Below are 18,140 nucleotides of genomic sequence, written 5' to 3'. Positions count from 1 at the left end.
GGCCCTCCACTGGACCCGTTCCAACAGGTCCATGTCCTTCCTGTGTTGAGGACTCCAAAGCTGGACACAGCACTCCAGGTGGGGTGTCACCAAAGCAGAGGAGAGAGAGGAGAGGAGAGGAGAGGAGAGGAGAGGAGAGGAGAAAAAGAGAAGAGAAAAAAAGAAGAAAAAAGAAAGGGAAAAAGGGAAAAATAATCTTCTTTTGCGGTAATATTGTTCAGGGAAGCAGCTCATATTTGGTTTACTACAAATACTGCCTTTTAGAAAGGCTTTTTAAATGGTCAGAGACAGGAACAGATAAACACTGAAGGAGAGATGATAACGGGAAACTAATTATAAAAACTAGAAATAGCATATCCTAATAGCTCTACTGTAAACATATAATTGTTTTTCATTGTCATTTTTTCATCCTTTGACATTTAATATTTTGCATTAATTACAACTTTTCTGTAATGGATTTGAGAATCTCTCATATTGAATACTGAAACTCTGCACCTAGCTTGATTATGGCTTTATCTATATTAGCCAAAAATAAAACAAAGTCCTTCCTTTTTCCCTCATTTGAAATTATCATCTTTCCACTCAGGAAAATAATTACAGGGGAGTTCTTACTTCACTATAAGGCATTTTTTCTGCTGACCATTTCATATCCCCTTTGAGAGCAGGCCAGAAGTAGAGGTGATATATGATGCCCAGGACAAATCAGATCTAATGCTGTGATTCAGGCTTCTCCCTTAAAATCATACTTCCTTTGGCTTCCACAGGACCTACCCGCATACAGTAATCCTATAGCTACTTGTTAATAGGGGACAGATTTTGGATGCATCTCTTAAATATCCCCAGTGCAAGTTGCAAACTGGTCTGTGCCTAAAATGGGCAAGTTAAGTGTCCTGCATAGCAGTATTAGACCATGGCACATCCTAGTATGTTAATAAAAAAATAGGGATTTTAATCAGTTTACCTTGTTTTGAACGATTTAAAATCAGAGGCAAACACCTTTACATTGTGTCTCAAGAGGTCCTCCTTGCATGACACTGGAGACTGCAGGGCACTTGACTGTAAACATGGGAGGTGACCCTAGAGCTGTTCCTCTTCTCTCCAATGTGAAGCAGTTGCTTCCTATCAGACACGCATTTGATAAAATTTTCCTTTTATTGTCAGCTTACCCCCTGCAAAGCTCCCAGTTGACACCCAAGCTTTTCAAATAGTGTGTAGTGTGCTTAATGAAGTTCCTTCTGGCGCTGTGGACACGTACCAATGTGTCTGTTATTTCACACCACTCTTTCTCTCCTGCAGCCATCCATATTATTGCCCACTTGATCAACATCGAGCGGTATCATACCAGCCAGTCAAAGGAAGCCGGGGCATTACGGAATAAACTTTCTGGCCTTGGCAAGAGCCCAAATGAAAGCTACTTGAACCCAATCAGGACCTATGAAACGGTAAGCTGTCACTTTTTGGTTTTCCTAATCTAAAAAGTTTTCCTCTGTGGATTCTATTGTCGGTAAAACTGTATTTCAAAGCCTTTTAACCAGAGCGAGAAGGTGCTGCCAAAGGTTAACCTCAATTTCAGCTGAAAACACTTACTCAGAGCTGCAATTTTCAGGTTACTAAGCTCAAAGAAATGCCTACAGTATTTTAATTAGTTTGTCAGGAGACAGCTGTGAGGGGTGACGAGGAGGGGAGGATAAGGATTGTTGTGAATAGTAGACAATGAAATGAACCTGCAAAGAATTTACAAAAAAAATAAACTTAATTATACTATCAATACATGGAACAGACACAACTTATTTCCAGAAAGAAAAAACTAAACTAAACTAAACTAAACAAAGACCCCAACAAAACTCCAAGAGCAATAGCACTTGGCAATATTATTTTCACAGTTTTGATTTGTCTCTCCCTGTGGTCGTGCAGTATCTTCCCAATCCAAGGCTTGACTCGACTCTGTTGCACATCGAGTGTGCTGCCCAGGGAAGAGCATGAGCAAAACCACCAGGAGTCTTGTTGTGTAGAGCAAACAGTGCACAGGGACACTAGTGCCACTGTGTGCTCCCCAGAGCCAAGCAGGACTAGGGCCACCTTAGCCCTGCAAATGAATGGTTTTGCTGGCTTTGGGGAAAAAAGTGACTACTTCCTGTCCACTTCCTTGGCTATCCCACAACAGCGTTGCAAGCTCTTCTTTATAATATTCATAACACAAACAGACCCTTTCTGCAAGGTGTACGTGTAAAATACGCAAAAGTTAATCAGTTTTTTTCCTTATTCTGTTGTGCTATACATCACATTTATGTCATATGTGTGCTTGTGTATACTGTTGTGTAATGTTATATACTCTAGGGTTTGAAATGACCCCGGTGAGACTCCCACACACATTGTTTCTGCTCTTTAGAAAATTCCCACATAGCCAGCATGCAATAAAGACTGTTTGAACTCCATGAATTGGGGCTCTTTTGATCAGTGGTGTGTTCCACTGAAACAAGAAATGAAGTGAGATGATGGCTGGACAACCATCAGTAGGATGATGACAAGGCATTTTGTCTTGCTTTTTCTCAGTTCCTTTCCAGTTCGTAATTTTTGCATCTTTCAAAACAAACAAGTAAACAATTCTCAACTTTGAAGAAAACCAAACAAATTAATGCTCTCAATGGTATGAATACAAAAGTCTTGATGTTAGAGTTGACGAAGCGGTCAGGTCTATCAGAACAGGACAGGGAGCCAAGGACTCGGCCGCAGGGTCTTTCAGTACACCCAGTGCCCACTCCCACTGCATGCATGTGAGATGCCCCTCAAGAGCAGAACCAAGCCCTGAATGAGAACCTACCATCTTTTAGCATGCATTTTTTTCTCCACTATGCCTTCCCATGGTGATATAATTGGGACGTAGGCCTCTAATTAGCATTAAGATCCTGAGAAGGAAGGCTAACGTTTTTTGAGATCCTTTCCCACATTTCTCACAGTAATATGCCCCACAATTACCTTCCAATTTACAGCCTAGATTTTGCTCTAACCTCTAATATTTATATTTCTTTTATCGCCCACTTGTGTCTCAGTAGCTACACTCAGAATTAATAAATTGTGAAGGAAAGCAAATAAAAGATTGCTTCTAACTTCAGAGAAGAAAGTTCTGAGAGCAACAATTCAGGCTTTCTTTTCAGTTTCATCCTACCCCTGTAGTAGCAATGTACTAAGTGTCTTTGACATTTTTCCTTGTTTCATCTCAACATTCAAACTAGCCACTGTAGTGGAAATGTTCAAAATATCACCTAGATCAATCCTGTTAATATGTAATAGGATCTGAACACACTCTTCACAGGCACCAATTTGAAAATGTACTGTGTGCTGTCAAGTGTGAACATTTGAAAGAATGATTTTACTGTAAAAAGTGCCTGTAAAAATGGCATTGTGGAATTTTATCACCTCTAGGATTTCCATATCAAATGAGTGCACTTTACAAGTACAATATAGGGCTTTTTTTTTTTTTTTCCTAGTGTATTAAGCTGTAGAACCAACTCAGGATCCAGAAGGCATGCTGAGCTACTCCATTCTTGCACATCAGCACCAGGAAAACAGATATATATGCTTTGCAGGCCAAATGAGGACTTCATTTGCACTCTGCTGGCGTATTTAGCTTGAGTCTCATCTTGCGTGTGAGATTCTTACTGCTGTTCTTCACGAATTGCACTTTATAACTGAAACCAGCATCTGACTCTTGTGTTCAAAATACATCTTCATTCTCACTTCAGCTTATTTTGGTGGGTTTAGACAGATGTAACAGACCTGTGCTGATGTCTGTGAGTCACGAACAGGAAGGAACATGTTCTAGCCTAACATATTAATGCTTCATCACGGACAAGCATCAAAATGTAAATATAAATATGTCCTTTAAAAAATAAAACCAAGTATTATCCAGTGTAACTACATGTAAATGTAAGGAATGGTTAAATGAGGTATGCTGTTTAGGTGAATGAGAGCATGCATTTTTATACATCATTTCAGGGCTGCTAAAAACTCACAAACTTTGAAGTAAATTAAGCACAAAAGAGCCCCAGCCCCACACCTTTATGATTGCAGGCGTCTTGGCACCTCACTTTATCACCCTCACACGAATAAGCTCGTTTCTAGTGCTGTTTTGCTTATTATATCTCCGGGTTTAATCTTCTAATTTCTCTAATCAGTTTCCTTTTTTTCTGAGACACTTTTACATAGGCAAAATAGATAAAAGTACTAATGAGACTGTCTAATTTCCTCCTTTCAATTTCTGAAACAAGTAAGTGGCAGCAAATATTTACACATCTGTCTGGGACAAGTTTGAGTGGAAACAGAGCAGAAGGATATTTTTCCATGCTTTTCTGTGGTTTGCTTTGCCTCCATGTCTTCTGGTTTTGTTCCTATGCTGAAAATACATCTTAGATTGTAGCTTCATATGTCATAGCAGCAACAGTAACAATAGTAACAGAATCAGTAATAAAAATAATAATTATAACAACAATAACTACTGTATTCTTATTCCAGAACACAACAGGAGAGCTACTAACGACTGTAGCTGGAATAACTGGAGTTGTGATAACTGTGGCTTTAATTCTGATCATGACTTCATCCACTGAGCTCATCAGAAGGTCATGCTATGAGATGTTCTGGTATGCGCATCACCTCTTTGTGGTTTTCTTCATTGGTTTAATAACCCATGGTATGGGGTAAGTGTCTGCATAAATGACATGGGGTATATGTACACAGTTTGAGATGAAACACGATTCAAATCTATAATCCTGTGCTTTTCTATTAGCAAACTGCTGGGATCTTTGCTTGAAGACAGATTGCAAAATGAAAGAATTTTGAAATTAAAACACACCACTTCTTTTCTGAGGATTAAAAGTGTGTTTTAGTTCTTTCAGCCACTCTTCTACCATCTTACAGTCTGCACCTGCATTGGTCTGAATGAACTGTCATCCCTGGCAACTGTGGGCTCTACAGATTAGGAATCAAACCTTTGTGGGTTCGAATTAATGAAGGATAGACTTTATGATCATAACTCTTGCAAGGTGTTTTGCAAGCAAGCTTGTACAAGCTTGACAAGCTTTCAGCATGTCAGCTACCCTATGGTGGATGTACCTGTACCCATGCTCCTCTGCATCCATAAATGTAAGGCAGTTTTGACCTTCTTTCTCTGTGGGCAAAAGAACCCCAAATTTCCTTACCATAGAGAAATACTGTCCAGTAGCAGTAGGCTCTATGTTACAAACCAGGTTTAAATGACTACAGTAACAAACAACTCCAGTTTATGACTAGCCCAGTCAGGTGGCTTCTATGGAGAGAGATGACTGCCAGGTTGCTGATTGTCTCCCTGTTCCTCAGCACAAAAGTAAGGTCCATCCTCTTGGTACAGGACTCTGGTTCTTACGTTGAGGGACAGCAGAATTGAGGAAGCCTCCTTGAGAATCTCATGGGCTGATAAATCCCCTGTTGATGCAGAGTGAGAGCAAGAAGGTGCCTAGTGCTGAAAACATTTCCATCTTCTGTTTCCAGCTCCATTGACATTTTCTGCACCCTTGGTGCTTTCCCCCATTTCCCTGTCTCATTTCTTTGCAATAGCGTTAATGTGAATCTACAGTGAAGCATCTACATTCACATTTTGGTTCAGATAGGGAGTGCAGTTTTGAGGTAAATCTCGTAGTCCTCCTCACCTCATAGGTCTGGCTCATAAATGGCACAATCCCAGGACTGCATAACGAAGTGTTTTGGGATGAAACCACAGTGACAGGAACGCATCTCTCTGTGGCAAGCACTAAGTGACCCATTCACAAGACCAAACCAGACCTAGTCCAAAGCCCCAGGCAACCCTCAAACATGTTCAGTGCAAGGCCCTCAGCAAAGGCTGTTGAGCTCCGTAGATCTTTCCCTGCTGACTATCTAGGGTATACATGGCCTCCAGCTGTAGCAAAGCTTTTTGGATCTGAAGACAGAGTCACTTGGTGTTATCATAATACACTTTTTATGTCTGTTTCATAAAACATTCAGATGGTGTCACCCACCACTAAAGTACATCCAACTGCTACTCTCGGACACAGGGGAACTTCCACAGTGGTGTGTACGTGTGCCTGCTCTCTGCAGGTACCTGGTATCACCACAGGGTAGGGAACAGGCTGGTATGACGTTTTGTGGCATCTTACTTTTCCCACCTCTTACCTCGCGACTTGAGAGCTGCCACATTCAGTTTGGCTCTGAGAGTTCCTGAAATTGGCCCAATTAATTAGCCCCAAGTTTCAGCGGCACAGCTGCAAACAAATGCTGCAAACTGTATCCTGGCCTGATTAAAATGGCCCCCTCTCCTCTCTCTCTGGCAAATCTTTTAGAATCCAATTTCGAACAACTATAATGAACCCTTTAAACCTTCAGCTTTGTAAGCTCCCTCTGCCTAGCCCGCTCATCGACAGTCCTCAGCATGAGATGTCCCTGAAAAGGGGATACTTATTTAAGAGCCCTATCGACAGCATTCAGTGAGCACACTGCAGCAGAGCAGCTCCTTCCTCCTCCAGCACATCCCTGTCACTACCCCACTTATGAAAAGGAGTCAAACCCCAAGTTTTCATCATCCACTTCCCATCTCTTCCTCCTTCCCAGACGATCGAACAAAACTCACTCAAGCCTACATCCTTTTCTGTCTTTCTGTCTGAAGTGGTGGCAGATGATGACACTGCTGTGTAAAAGGTGGCAGCACTTCTTATCTCCTTGTCTCTTGTTAGACTGGTGGGCAGGAGAGGATAGTGTTGTAGAGCCAAAGTATGGAATGGAAAATTTAGTGAAACAATATGAAACAAACAGGGCTTCCCCATAAAAATCTTCCTTCTCTACCCATAATAAACACCAGCTGAAACCCATTAAACTGAACGGTCAGGATTGATATGTTGGGGAAAATTCACATCATTAACACTCTCAGAAGTAAAGAAGCTAGAATTTAATATGTTTAGAGAGTATACATCTAATTACAGTCCTCCAACTTTATTTGCAGCTTTGAAATATGCATTTAGAAAGCAGCAAATGAAAGAGAAGGTCTGTCACTATTAAATTTTATTATTTTTCCAAACAATACCAGATGCTTATATACAGAGGAGGTCAAAGTGTCTGCTGCAAAGAGCTTGGAAATCATTCCAATTTTGCCACAAACAGCAAAATGTACATTTTCTATGCAAGGACTCTCCACGCTTCAGTTGCATTGATATACACCAATACTATAGCACACTTCTTGCATTTGGTCAAAAAGTCATGGCAAAGCTAAGGGAAAGGTAATTTGAACAAGTGAGCAGAAAAGGACTGAAACGGCCAGTTCTTGAACTTTCAGTTATCTCTGAATCTGCACTTGACTACAAGTGCAAAACCTACAGATGCATAAAAACCTTGCGAAGAAGCATATCACTGATGGACAATTTTGTTTTAAGTCAGCTTGTCCGGGGTCAGACGCCTCAGAGTCTGCTGCTTCACAATGTCACTTACTGTAAAGACCACTACTTGGAATGGGAGAACGCCACCCAGTGCCCTCTGCCTCAGTTTTCCGGCAACAAACCTGTGGTAAGAGTGATGTTTGTCTTCTGTTCCTAACTTAATGTCCTTCCTTGGGAGGCCAAATATCTTAGGGAGCAAGGAGCTGGAGTGTATGGTGGTGACTGGCACTAAGTGTTATGTTTAGAGAATAGTGTGACATTTCTGTTCCACGACCTCTCCCCGTGCATTAAGATTGTGAGCCCAACCTCCCCTATAACCAGCACAGACAGGTACAGATTAAGAGTGATGTGTAAAATTTTTGGTGTTATGAATAAAAACTTTTATTTCTGTAAGATCCTTTAGTTAGGCAAGTCTCCTTTTGAAGGGTATGGATTTCAGAATTTTACTCTATCTAAATCTATTGTGTATGTACATTTATTTTTAATTATTTAATATAACCGATATCCTTGATGTGTTCATTGCACAAACATAGCCTCTAAGCAAAAACCTCATGAGGTAGAGATACAGAAAATACAATTCTGTGATTCTGTGATTCTGTGATAGCCTCCAAGCAAAAACCTTATGAGGTAGAGATACAGAAAACGTATGGATTTCAGAATTTTACTCTATCTAAACCTATTGTGTATGTACATTTATTTTTGATTATTTAATATAACCGATAACCTTGATGTGTTCATTGCACAAACATAGGTGGTGAATGGAGCTAAATCCAGCTGGCGTCCAGTCACGAGTGGTGTCCCACAGGGCTCAGTACTGGGGCCACTTCTCTTTAACATCTTTATCTTTTTTTTTCTTAATCACAGATATCTTATTGATTGAGGAACCTAGGTAGAAATACATGCTAAATTGAGCAATTATTGCACTTACACTATTGACTCTGCCATTATTCAGGTCATTTCAGTTAGCCAGTGTTTTTAGGATTATTTGTGCTTAAAAATGTGTGGCTACAATACACAGAAGCAGTAGAGGCAATACAAAGTGCTAATGACCTCTATCAACTCTCTCAAACTGGCTTCGTGTGATTTGCCTACGTGAGTTTTGAAAACAACAATAGCTATATTTCTACCACCAAACAAAGTCGACATTATTCTAGAAGAGTTTAATCTCTCGAGTAGAATTACTTATGCCAATGTGTATAAAACTGTATTTTTAATACAGTAGGCATATGCGGAGTTTAACATCTTCTCACAAGTACAGCTGATATTTTTGGTTAATTATTGTTCTGTTATTCCTGTTTTATGGGAAGTGAGGGGGGAACGAAACCCAGATATACTCAAGAGAAATATTTCCCCAAAATACCTTGAAACATGTTCATTACTTTGCTAAGCTCTGACATATAGTTTTATGCAATAGGTAGCCTTTCCTAGTTTGACAAAGAGAGCTGGAAAATCAGGTTAGTTGTACCATGTGGTCATTTCTGGAATAATGCTTTCTGAACGGCAAGGTGATTTCTGCAAACATAAAAAGTGTTCTGTGATTAATGATGTACAAATTCATGTATTTAGCATGACTTAGGGTACTTAAAGTTAGATCGTGCCATAGGAGGTAGCAGCAAGTAAGTGGTGTAAACAGAAATTACATGACAGGATGGTGGGTGTGGTGCTTTTGTGGGGGTTTTTTGGGGTTTGGGTTTTTTTGGTTTTTTTTTTTTTTGTGGTTGGACTCGATGATCTCTGAGGTCCCTTCCAACCACTACAATTCTGTGATTCTGTGATTCTGTGATAGCCTCCAAGCAAAAACCTTATGAGGTAGAGATACAGAAAACACAATGGAACAGTAAAGCTAGGGATGCAAATTAATATTATTATTTTAACTAATAGTACTTTAATATGGATAGTTTAAATACCAAGGGAGAATAAGCTGGAGATTAAATTATGTCCTTGCTTTGGGTCACATGCTTCATATCGTCCAGCCTTGATGTCTTAAGTTAGGTAAAAAGGAGAGAATTTTAAACATGAATTATGAAAGGGAAAGGCGAAAGGCAGGAAAAATATCCCACGGAAGGGTGGTTTTGCTGCAACAAGATTGCAAATCCACAGGGGGTAATTAAGTAGCAGACTTGTACAGTATGTCAGATGTCTAGCATCCAAACAAAATCATTTAACATTTACAGCTCAAGATTTAGCTTGCTCATATGCAAGTTTTTGTTATTTCTTCCAAAAAGAGAAAACATACCAAAGGAAATCATATAGTAAAGGAGAAAAATTAGCATTCAGTGCCTTGTAGCTCTTTTAATGGCTGACATAGATTTTTCTTAAACTAAACTATTGTTAGCCACTATCCAACCTGCATATTAATGAGAAAATGAATGCCTCTCTAAAAATTTCAGCTACAATATCGCCATAAAAATCAATACATGGCTACGCACCATGAATACAGACACAAGCTTGCTTCCAACAGCATGGCTTGACATTCATTATCGTAAAGCTAACTGGAGAGAACTTCCACTTCTCCGTGTTAAACCTATTTTGCCACACTTTCCTGCATACCCAAGGCCGTACTTGCAAAGTCACATTACTTTAAATGAATTGTGATAATACCATATGGCATATAGATCATCTGTAAGAACAGTGCTTTGCCGGATGGGTAATGTGCTATGGTGTGATACCTGCTAGACACCTCAGCACAAATGGCTTCAAGCTCCAACAGGGTAGGTTTAGATTGAACATTAGGAAAGAATTTTTCACCAAAAGAGTGATAGGGCATTGGAACAGGCTGCCCAGGGAGGTGGTGGAGTCACCATCCCTGGCTGTGTTTAAGGGCCGTTTAGATGCAGTGCTAAGGGACATGGTGTAGGGGAGGACTTTGTAGAGTAGGGTAGATGGTTGGACTCGATGATCCCAAGGGTCTCTTCCAACCTAGACGATTCTATGATTCTATGATTCTAAATTCATTCAGAGGCTAAAAAGCCATGGCGAGACCTCCACAGCGCTGGCAGAGGCCAGTATGGATGGGACTGAGCAGGGAAGGGACATCCTTGTGCCCTGCTGGGATTGCTGCTCCTGGGGGAGGCTACCACAGCAGAGCCCCTGTCTCTGTCACGTGCTCCCCTGCTCCATATTTCAGCAGATAGGAGCTTGATCTCGCTCCCCCTGAGGAGAAACACCACTTGGGCAAGAACACCGCTGCCCTGATTAGTCGGCCAGGAGCCGTGTTGCCTGGCAGCAAATCCCTCCTGGTGGATGCCCTGTTGTCCCAACCCAGCCAGAAGATATTTTGGATTGAATGCTCCGTTGCGCTGGAGCGATGGCACGTTTGAAATCTCAGCCGAGCTCTCCCACAGGGTAGCCTTCAGCCTTAACATTCCTGTCATGTGCTTTTATTTACAGGTAGCACAAATGGAAGGGAGGAAAAACAAGCCTCATCATTATTGTGGCTTGATATATGCAAATATATTCAAGACATGTGAGATTACCCACTGTGCAGAGACACCTGTAGTATTTAGGGACAACGGATGTGTTGAGTTTCTGCTTTAACTGAGAATCTTCTGTCTTATGCTGGTTTATTCCCATTATTAAATCATGCATTCTTTTAATTTAATTTTCAAGACTTAACCTTGGGAAATTGCCACTCCATCCTCTTAGCACTTTCTAAGGAAGCCACATAATTTTATAGCTTGCTTCTCATAAAAGATACTTTATAACCCCTGTTACCCAGCTTGTGGAGCAAAGTCAATGTTTCAGCAAGTAAAGTTACTCTTCTGAGATTTTAAAAGCCAGATGATTGTGGAGTCTTCAGTTGCCTACAGTGAGCTGTGTAATTAACAAAACTGGAAATAAACCAGTATTTCTTCTAGGAAAAAAAAATTATTTTTTTTTAAATCATGAAGATTCAATTACATCTAATTATCTCAGCTATCAGTGCAACTTGGTGAAATCATCAGCTAGTATACTTGAATAGCCAAGTATCTTTGATTGTTATAGTGATCAGTAGATACGATTAGCAAGTACAAGCACAGCAATCATCTTCAATACTTAAAGTATGGCCAGCTTAGTATCCTAGATCAAAAAAACACATTTATTGATACGGAGCCAACTAATGGATTAAATGGAAATATAACCCATTCCTCTAATTGAATATATGGGACTTAATGTTTTCTCATGCAGCATCAGAAAAATCACAGCTGACAATAAAAGCTACTTCTATCTGACCCTTCTGAAAAATTTCAGACTTTGAAGAGCAAAAAAATAGTAAGTCTATGGGTAATATTGTATAAATGTATGCATCTATACGTTTTCAGGTCCAATGACGTCCATATGTAACACCTAAATAGATTAATCCTTTTGCCTTTTAGTAGGAAAAGATTTTAAAGGACTCTTCTTGGCCAGGATACAGATAGATATTAGCACTGCTTTTGGAGTGCATCTGTGAAGGAGTCCCATATGTCTGTTCCACAAGAAAGCCAGAACTGCTACAGTAGCAACAGAAATACTCTCCTGAGAAAGGCGAACCAAAAATCACAGGAGAGAAATCAAATAATTTCATTTTAGGCAACCTGCTGATTTAAACCAGAAATGCAAAATATTTTTCTAGAAATTAAATAAATGTTGTTTTTTTAATATGCAACTTTCTACAGGCTTGGAAGTGGGTTTTAAGTCCTATGGTGCTGTATATATGTGAAAGAATTGTTAGGTTTTGGAGATTTCAACAGGAGGTGGTCATTACTAAGGTATGTAACAGAACTTGCATGTCTGCGTAAAAAAACCATTATGTCAATGACTTTTTTATCTCTTATAGATAACTCCTTTATATTATGACCTCATTTTTCACTCCTAGCTTCAGCAGCTTTTATACCATTACCATGGTTTCAGCCAAGTATTGATTTTAGGGTTTGCATTTATTCCAATAGCAAGTCCATGCGAATATTCCATACGGGACCCAATTTGATTAATGTAGTACCAGACTTACAAGTCAGCTACACCACCATAACACAATCCTCTGTGCAGAGGGTCTCTTTTTGTGCTGAACTGAAAACCACGTTCCGCTGCAGTAAATGGTGGAGACGTGTCTTTGCAGGACTTTGACTTCAGTAGGACGCGGCTTTTACTTTCAAACCTGGAGCCTTCCAAGGATTATACCTTCCCTATAGGGCTATACTACCATACAGCATAAATAGCCGAAGCTTCATTAATACCACTGTAACAATTTATCCCAGCTGTAAACATCTCTGTGTGTTAAGGGCCTGTTTGAATCACAGCTGAATGGATGAGGAATGCCATGGCTGAAGTAGCTGAGCCCGCACGTATCAAGCTGGAGATCAGAAACAGGCTTATCTTGTGTGAGGGGGAAAAGCATGTCGGATGAGTCTTGCTGCTGATTTCATAGAGTGGCTGTGATCTGAGAATCTCCGTTTACTATGTGGGACATATAAAACTGGCTGCTTAACTGAGATTACCTCTAAATAAATGTGTATTAGGATTGAGCTCGCAGGGCTATTTTCTTCTTGCCAAACCAACAACCCCGTACATGTTAATTGTGAGCAAAACTGGGCAATTATTCCAGTCTGTCAAGGAATACTTTTGCATAGGCTCTACTAAGATGGAAAGTTGACAGATTTTTCAATTGTTGCAGCCTTTCCTCTGCCTCTCACGCTCACAAAGCAAGCTGCCCCATGATAGACACTACATGCTCTCAAGCTATTGGGCAGCAACAGCACTGCAACATGCAGTTTAGGTCACAATTTACAAGACATTTAAACATTATCATGCATCCCAATTCACATTAACTTGTGCTTGAACTCAAATAGCAATGGTTGCAAAGTCACCTGTAACCTATTGGAAACAAACAGTTACTCTTCTGAAGGATAATGAAGCAGATCTTTCTATTGCTGTTTAGGTGGTGACACATTCCTCTGGAGTCCTTGAGCTTCACATGAAGAAACGTGGCTTTAAAATGGGACCTGGTCAATATATCTTTCTACAGTGCCCATCAGTCTCACAGTTGGAGTGGCACCCTTTCACTCTCACCTCAGCTCCTGAGGAGGACTTCTTCAGCGTTCACATTCGGGTCGTCGGGGACTGGACTGGGGCCCTCTTCAAGGCCTTCGGAGCTGAGGAAAAAGCTTTCAAGGAATTGTGGATGTTACCAAGGTTTGAATTGCAAACAATACATTTTAAAATGTTAATTCTACATTTTAAAATAAATGTTAATGTTTTGCCTTTAATTCATTTTGTGTGTATTCTTTATGGCACAGTATTAGATCGTAGTTCTGGATCTCTAAATATGCCATTGTGCTAAAAAACCACAAACACAGCCATGAACCTAGGCCAACGGCTATCAAGAACACCTGTAGGCTAATACAAGATTTAAAGTTCATATCAATATCTAAACCTCTGTCATTATCATCTAAATCTATAATATCTACATCTACACCTGAAGATATCCATTTCAACAGATAAGGGCTTTTGAACTGAATGGAAATGATGCTAGATGCTTTGTGTCCATATGCTTGTGCTCTGATGACTCCCATCAGCTGCCATCCAAACTTTCAGCTTTTCCCTTTCTTAGATGTTACTTAGATGTTTTGTGGCCCCAGAAATTTCTATCTGAACCTTACTTCTTTCCAGTTGTCTCCCTCAGCTCTCTCTCTGGCGTCCAATCACTTCTCCACTTTATAAAGGTTATCGCTTTTCAAATTCTGTAACTGTGGCATCTTAATCCAAGCAAAAAGGTTGATGCTTTGTTGTTGCCAGTCAGCAGGGCTCACCTGGAGTTCATGGAGCCATCCTGCCTTACAGCAGCTAAGCATCTGGCTCTACACATCATGGATTCGAACCACTTCGCTCCTTGCAGGCGTAGTAGAGATTTTCAGCAAAGAGCCCATCCTGGGATCATTTCAATTCTGGTGGAGTGTGTAGAGCCTGGGACTGAAGGGACTATTTTCCCCCTGGAAAATTGCTTTTGATGAGGGAGTTCTAGTAAAATTGAACTGCAAAAGGCACTTGTTTAACTACATTTATATAGTGGAATGGGACTTGGAATATAAGAGTATTCCCCGAAAAAGCTTATAGACACCACTGAGCTACAGAGGCACACTGGAAGGTGGGGGCAGAGAAGAAAGTCTGGTCCAGTCTTTGCATTGTATCAGTTAATAAGAATTAGAAATGAAAGCCGTGCCTTTGTTAAAGGCAACTGGAATGAGAAGTATGCCGTTTCAGCAGAACTGGAGCAAAAATGGTCCAAAGTGATTGACAGCCAGTGTAAAGAATGAGAAAGAGAAAAATATTATCAAACATTGCTGGCCACAATGCAGGGCTGAAATTAGCAGTGCTGTCATATAAAGGCTCTTCTTTTTAATCTTGTTAGGGTGCCTAATGCCATCATTCAGTTGCTTTCTTGCAATATATTAAAAAGAATTTAGTTAAGCTAGCAATAAAGCAAATAACAGGCCTTTTTCAAAGGTTTCAATATCTAAGGATAAACACTGAACTGGTGACTATATTAAAAAATAACATATAGCAGAAACTAAGCAGAAGACAGAAGCTATGTAGCAACTGAATGATAAGGTAAGGTTCTAAAAATAAAATATGTATATTGTAATGAATAAAAGAAGATAAAAAATAAAGTATAGGTACGTTTATACAGGTAGAAAAAACAGTTGTGATTGCTGGTCAATTTGAGAGATAATACCACAGAAAAGACTATTCCTGTGAAAATAGTCAAGTTCCATATTGAGCCTCTTCAGGATTTTGGCTCACTTAATTGCTGTTTTAGTACACCGTCCCGAAATCTAACCTCTCTCACAGTCAGGAGTACTACCTAATCGTGCTGATCAGCAAATGTTTAAATTCTAGAAATAATACAAAAATCCAGTAATGTTACTTTTCTAAAACTAAATACTTTCCCTGCCTTTCCCCAAAGTATAATGCTTCTTTCTAATGAAATTGTGTAGATGGATGCAAAAAATGCCAACAATCCAAGCCACAGCTAGAAACAGTCTATAGCCCTTTTTTCTATTTCTCCCTTGGCAAATCCAAATGTAATATTTTTTTTCACTTTGTTTACCATCTTCCTACCTTCCTCCACCCTCTCTAGATCAAATGAATGGGTTGTACAGCTCAGTTTCTCTTTCTCCACTTTCTCCTCCTGAATTCTCTAAGTCTTTGTACTCAGCTAAGCTCTCTTGCTACCTCTGAGCAAGGCCTTCAAACCAATGATGGGATCTCTGTCACCTGAGGATTTAGGAGCAGACTGACAAGACAAATCTCTGTAAGGAATGATTCAGAAATAATTGATCCTGTCTTGTAGCACAGAGAAAGATTAAAGAATCTCTTGAAATTCCCTCCAGACTAGCTTTTTCTCAATCTACTAACAATAATGAGAATTGCTCCCAAGCCCCCATTGAACTACATAGAAAGCTTACCTGAAAGCAGTTCTTAGACGCTCTACATATATTCTCTAGCCATATTCTACAGGAAGTTTTGAGTGCTCAAAAGGTACAAGGCTGGGCAATAATCTGAATAGCAATGCATATTTTTTTAAAAAACTTATTTTGTTTACACGAGGCCAGATTTTCAGAAATTATCCCTGAGTAGCTGTTTCATTTTGTACCCCACTTGCAGAGCATTTGGAATACTGAAATAAAAACGAACCCTGTGACAAGTGCAGCTGAAAGGGCAGATGTTTGCTAGGAATTCAGGTACACTCTAAGAAAGCAACATAGGGTTTAAGATACACTGTGTCCCTGTATTTGCATGTACCATTTCTTGGCGGTCCCCCTTTCTTTTCCCAGTAAAACATTTCATTATTCTTACGTCCACATATTTGTTTGCATTACTTAAGCTGAATATTAAAGATCATTCATGCAATAAAGAGCACAAAGAAACAGAAAATGTGAAACAGGGTAAAATAAAGATCATTCATGCAATAAAGAGCACAAAAAAATAGAAAATCTGAAACAGGGTAAAAAACAATTTTTCCTAAGGACTGGGTGTTAGTGAAACTCTCTTCCAGAGCACTTAGGTTATTTAAAGACAGACTGGACAGAGCACTCCAAACTACTGTGTATATTTACATTCCATGTTGTTAGAGGAATGAATCTGATTATTTAATAATCTTTTTCATCTCTAATTTTGACCAAAATGAATGCCTCAGCATCAGCAATGTTGATTATAGGAGGTAGTAACATAAACAAGCGTTTCTCCTTACAAAATTTGCCTTTATGTCAGATCCTAAGTACAGTATTATTGCCAAAAATGTATCTCTGAAATACTGTTTTTTTCAAAAGGAGCTGAGAAAATAGTGGTTTCCTTGCATATGATGTCCTCTTTCTTGCTTTCTCTTTTATTCCTTGAACACATATGAAGAACTTTTCAAAATGATTAATATAATCTTTTCCTCTTTACTTTGATATATACAATATAGAAAATAAAGCTCCAAAACAGGATGCTTTTCAGTAATTCATAATTAAATATGTAAATTCCACAGCTAAATTTGGACATGCAATTATATGACTAATCACATTTCAGAAAGCCAGAAAATTGCAATTGCATACTTAAATAGATGGCCAGGCCCCAAACCCACATGGGTGCTCTTGTTCTCTCATTTCAGAAATAGCAGTTGCTTTGCTATTAAATGGCACCCACTGAAAATTACATGTGTTTGCAAGGGTAATTTGTGTGTCAGTTTAGAGAATTCTTTTTTATTTTAACAGAAGTCCCGCTTCGAAAAGACGGAGCCCAGCAGATTTTAACCTTTCTCTCACTTTACATGTTGCTGACCCTTGACTAAATAAATGTCCTGTTGCCGTAGGGTGGCTGTGGATGGACCGTACGGATCTGCAGCCACAGATGTCTTCCACTACCCAGTGAGCGTGTGCATTGCAGCAGGGATCGGAGTCACGCCGTTCGCCTCTGTTTTGAAATCCATTTGGTACAAATGCTGCAACCCCAACACAGGGCTGGCGCTGCAGAAGGTAGGTGGGAAAGCTTATGGCTCCATCCAAAAGTTCCACAAATGAGCCTGTTCCACCAGGTGGGAGAGGCAACTCAGAGCCAGAGACACACTTGAGCGCTTTAACCCCCTCTCAGACACAGTCGGTCGCTTTCCAGCTGCCTCAGGAGCTGTTGTGGGGTCTCCCAAATTCACTGTCGTTGCCTGAGGAAGAAGGTAGCCCTAGGTGCAGTGTTTTTAGTAAAAACTGAAGAATCAGATTTTCAACAGCAGCTGGAGATAAACGTGGTATGTCTTTCATAGCTAGACAGATAGTTAGAGAGCTAGAAGATAAATCTGGCCTCTTTCCTACCAAAAACAAATCCTGCAAGGTCATCTCTGACAGAAGCGAGGGGCAGCACTTGCTCCTCGTCCAGCTGCAGGTTTTGTGAAGGTCCTTTAGCTGCATGTCCTGTTCCAGAATGCTGCATCCAGAGACCATTAGCTGCTTTTCTCACCTTGCAAAGTCAGGATATTAGCCAGCATAGAAGGAATAAAAAAAGGTATTTAAGCTCTGGATGAGATGCATATATCAAGATGCCTATTACCGCCTCAACCCACTTTAATTATTTTGTTGAAAAAAATATATTGGGGTCTGTAAGGCATGGATGGCACCAATTAAGTTAACATCCTCTTGATCTGCTGACCTGTTATACATCTTCTGCTAAGGATACGTGAGGCAGCACTGGGGGAGGATAGGTGAAGAAGAGATG

The 18,140-nt window shown here is 40.0% G+C and overlaps 1 protein-coding gene across 1 annotated transcript in view; it reads left to right on the top strand.

The window, feature by feature from the left end:
- Nucleotides 1-18,140, top strand: part of NOX3 (NADPH oxidase 3) — a 41,132-nt gene that overhangs the window by 10,486 nt on the left and 12,506 nt on the right. The window contains exons 5-10 of the mRNA XM_014950575.1: nt 1,297-1,442; nt 4,513-4,694; nt 7,434-7,563; nt 12,074-12,166; nt 13,333-13,586; nt 17,248-17,410. Of these exons, the coding sequence (XP_014806061.1) occupies nt 1,297-1,442; nt 4,513-4,694; nt 7,434-7,563; nt 12,074-12,166; nt 13,333-13,586; nt 17,248-17,410 (968 nt within the window). The remainder of the gene's footprint in view (nt 1-1,296; nt 1,443-4,512; nt 4,695-7,433; nt 7,564-12,073; nt 12,167-13,332; nt 13,587-17,247; nt 17,411-18,140) is intronic.

The sequence above is a fragment of the Calidris pugnax genome, unplaced genomic scaffold, assembly GCF_001431845.1.
Source record: "Calidris pugnax isolate Ruff unplaced genomic scaffold, ASM143184v1 scaffold24, whole genome shotgun sequence".
Lineage (NCBI taxonomy): Eukaryota > Metazoa > Chordata > Aves > Charadriiformes > Scolopacidae > Calidris > Calidris pugnax.
This window is presented reverse-complemented; position numbering and strand designations above follow the sequence as displayed.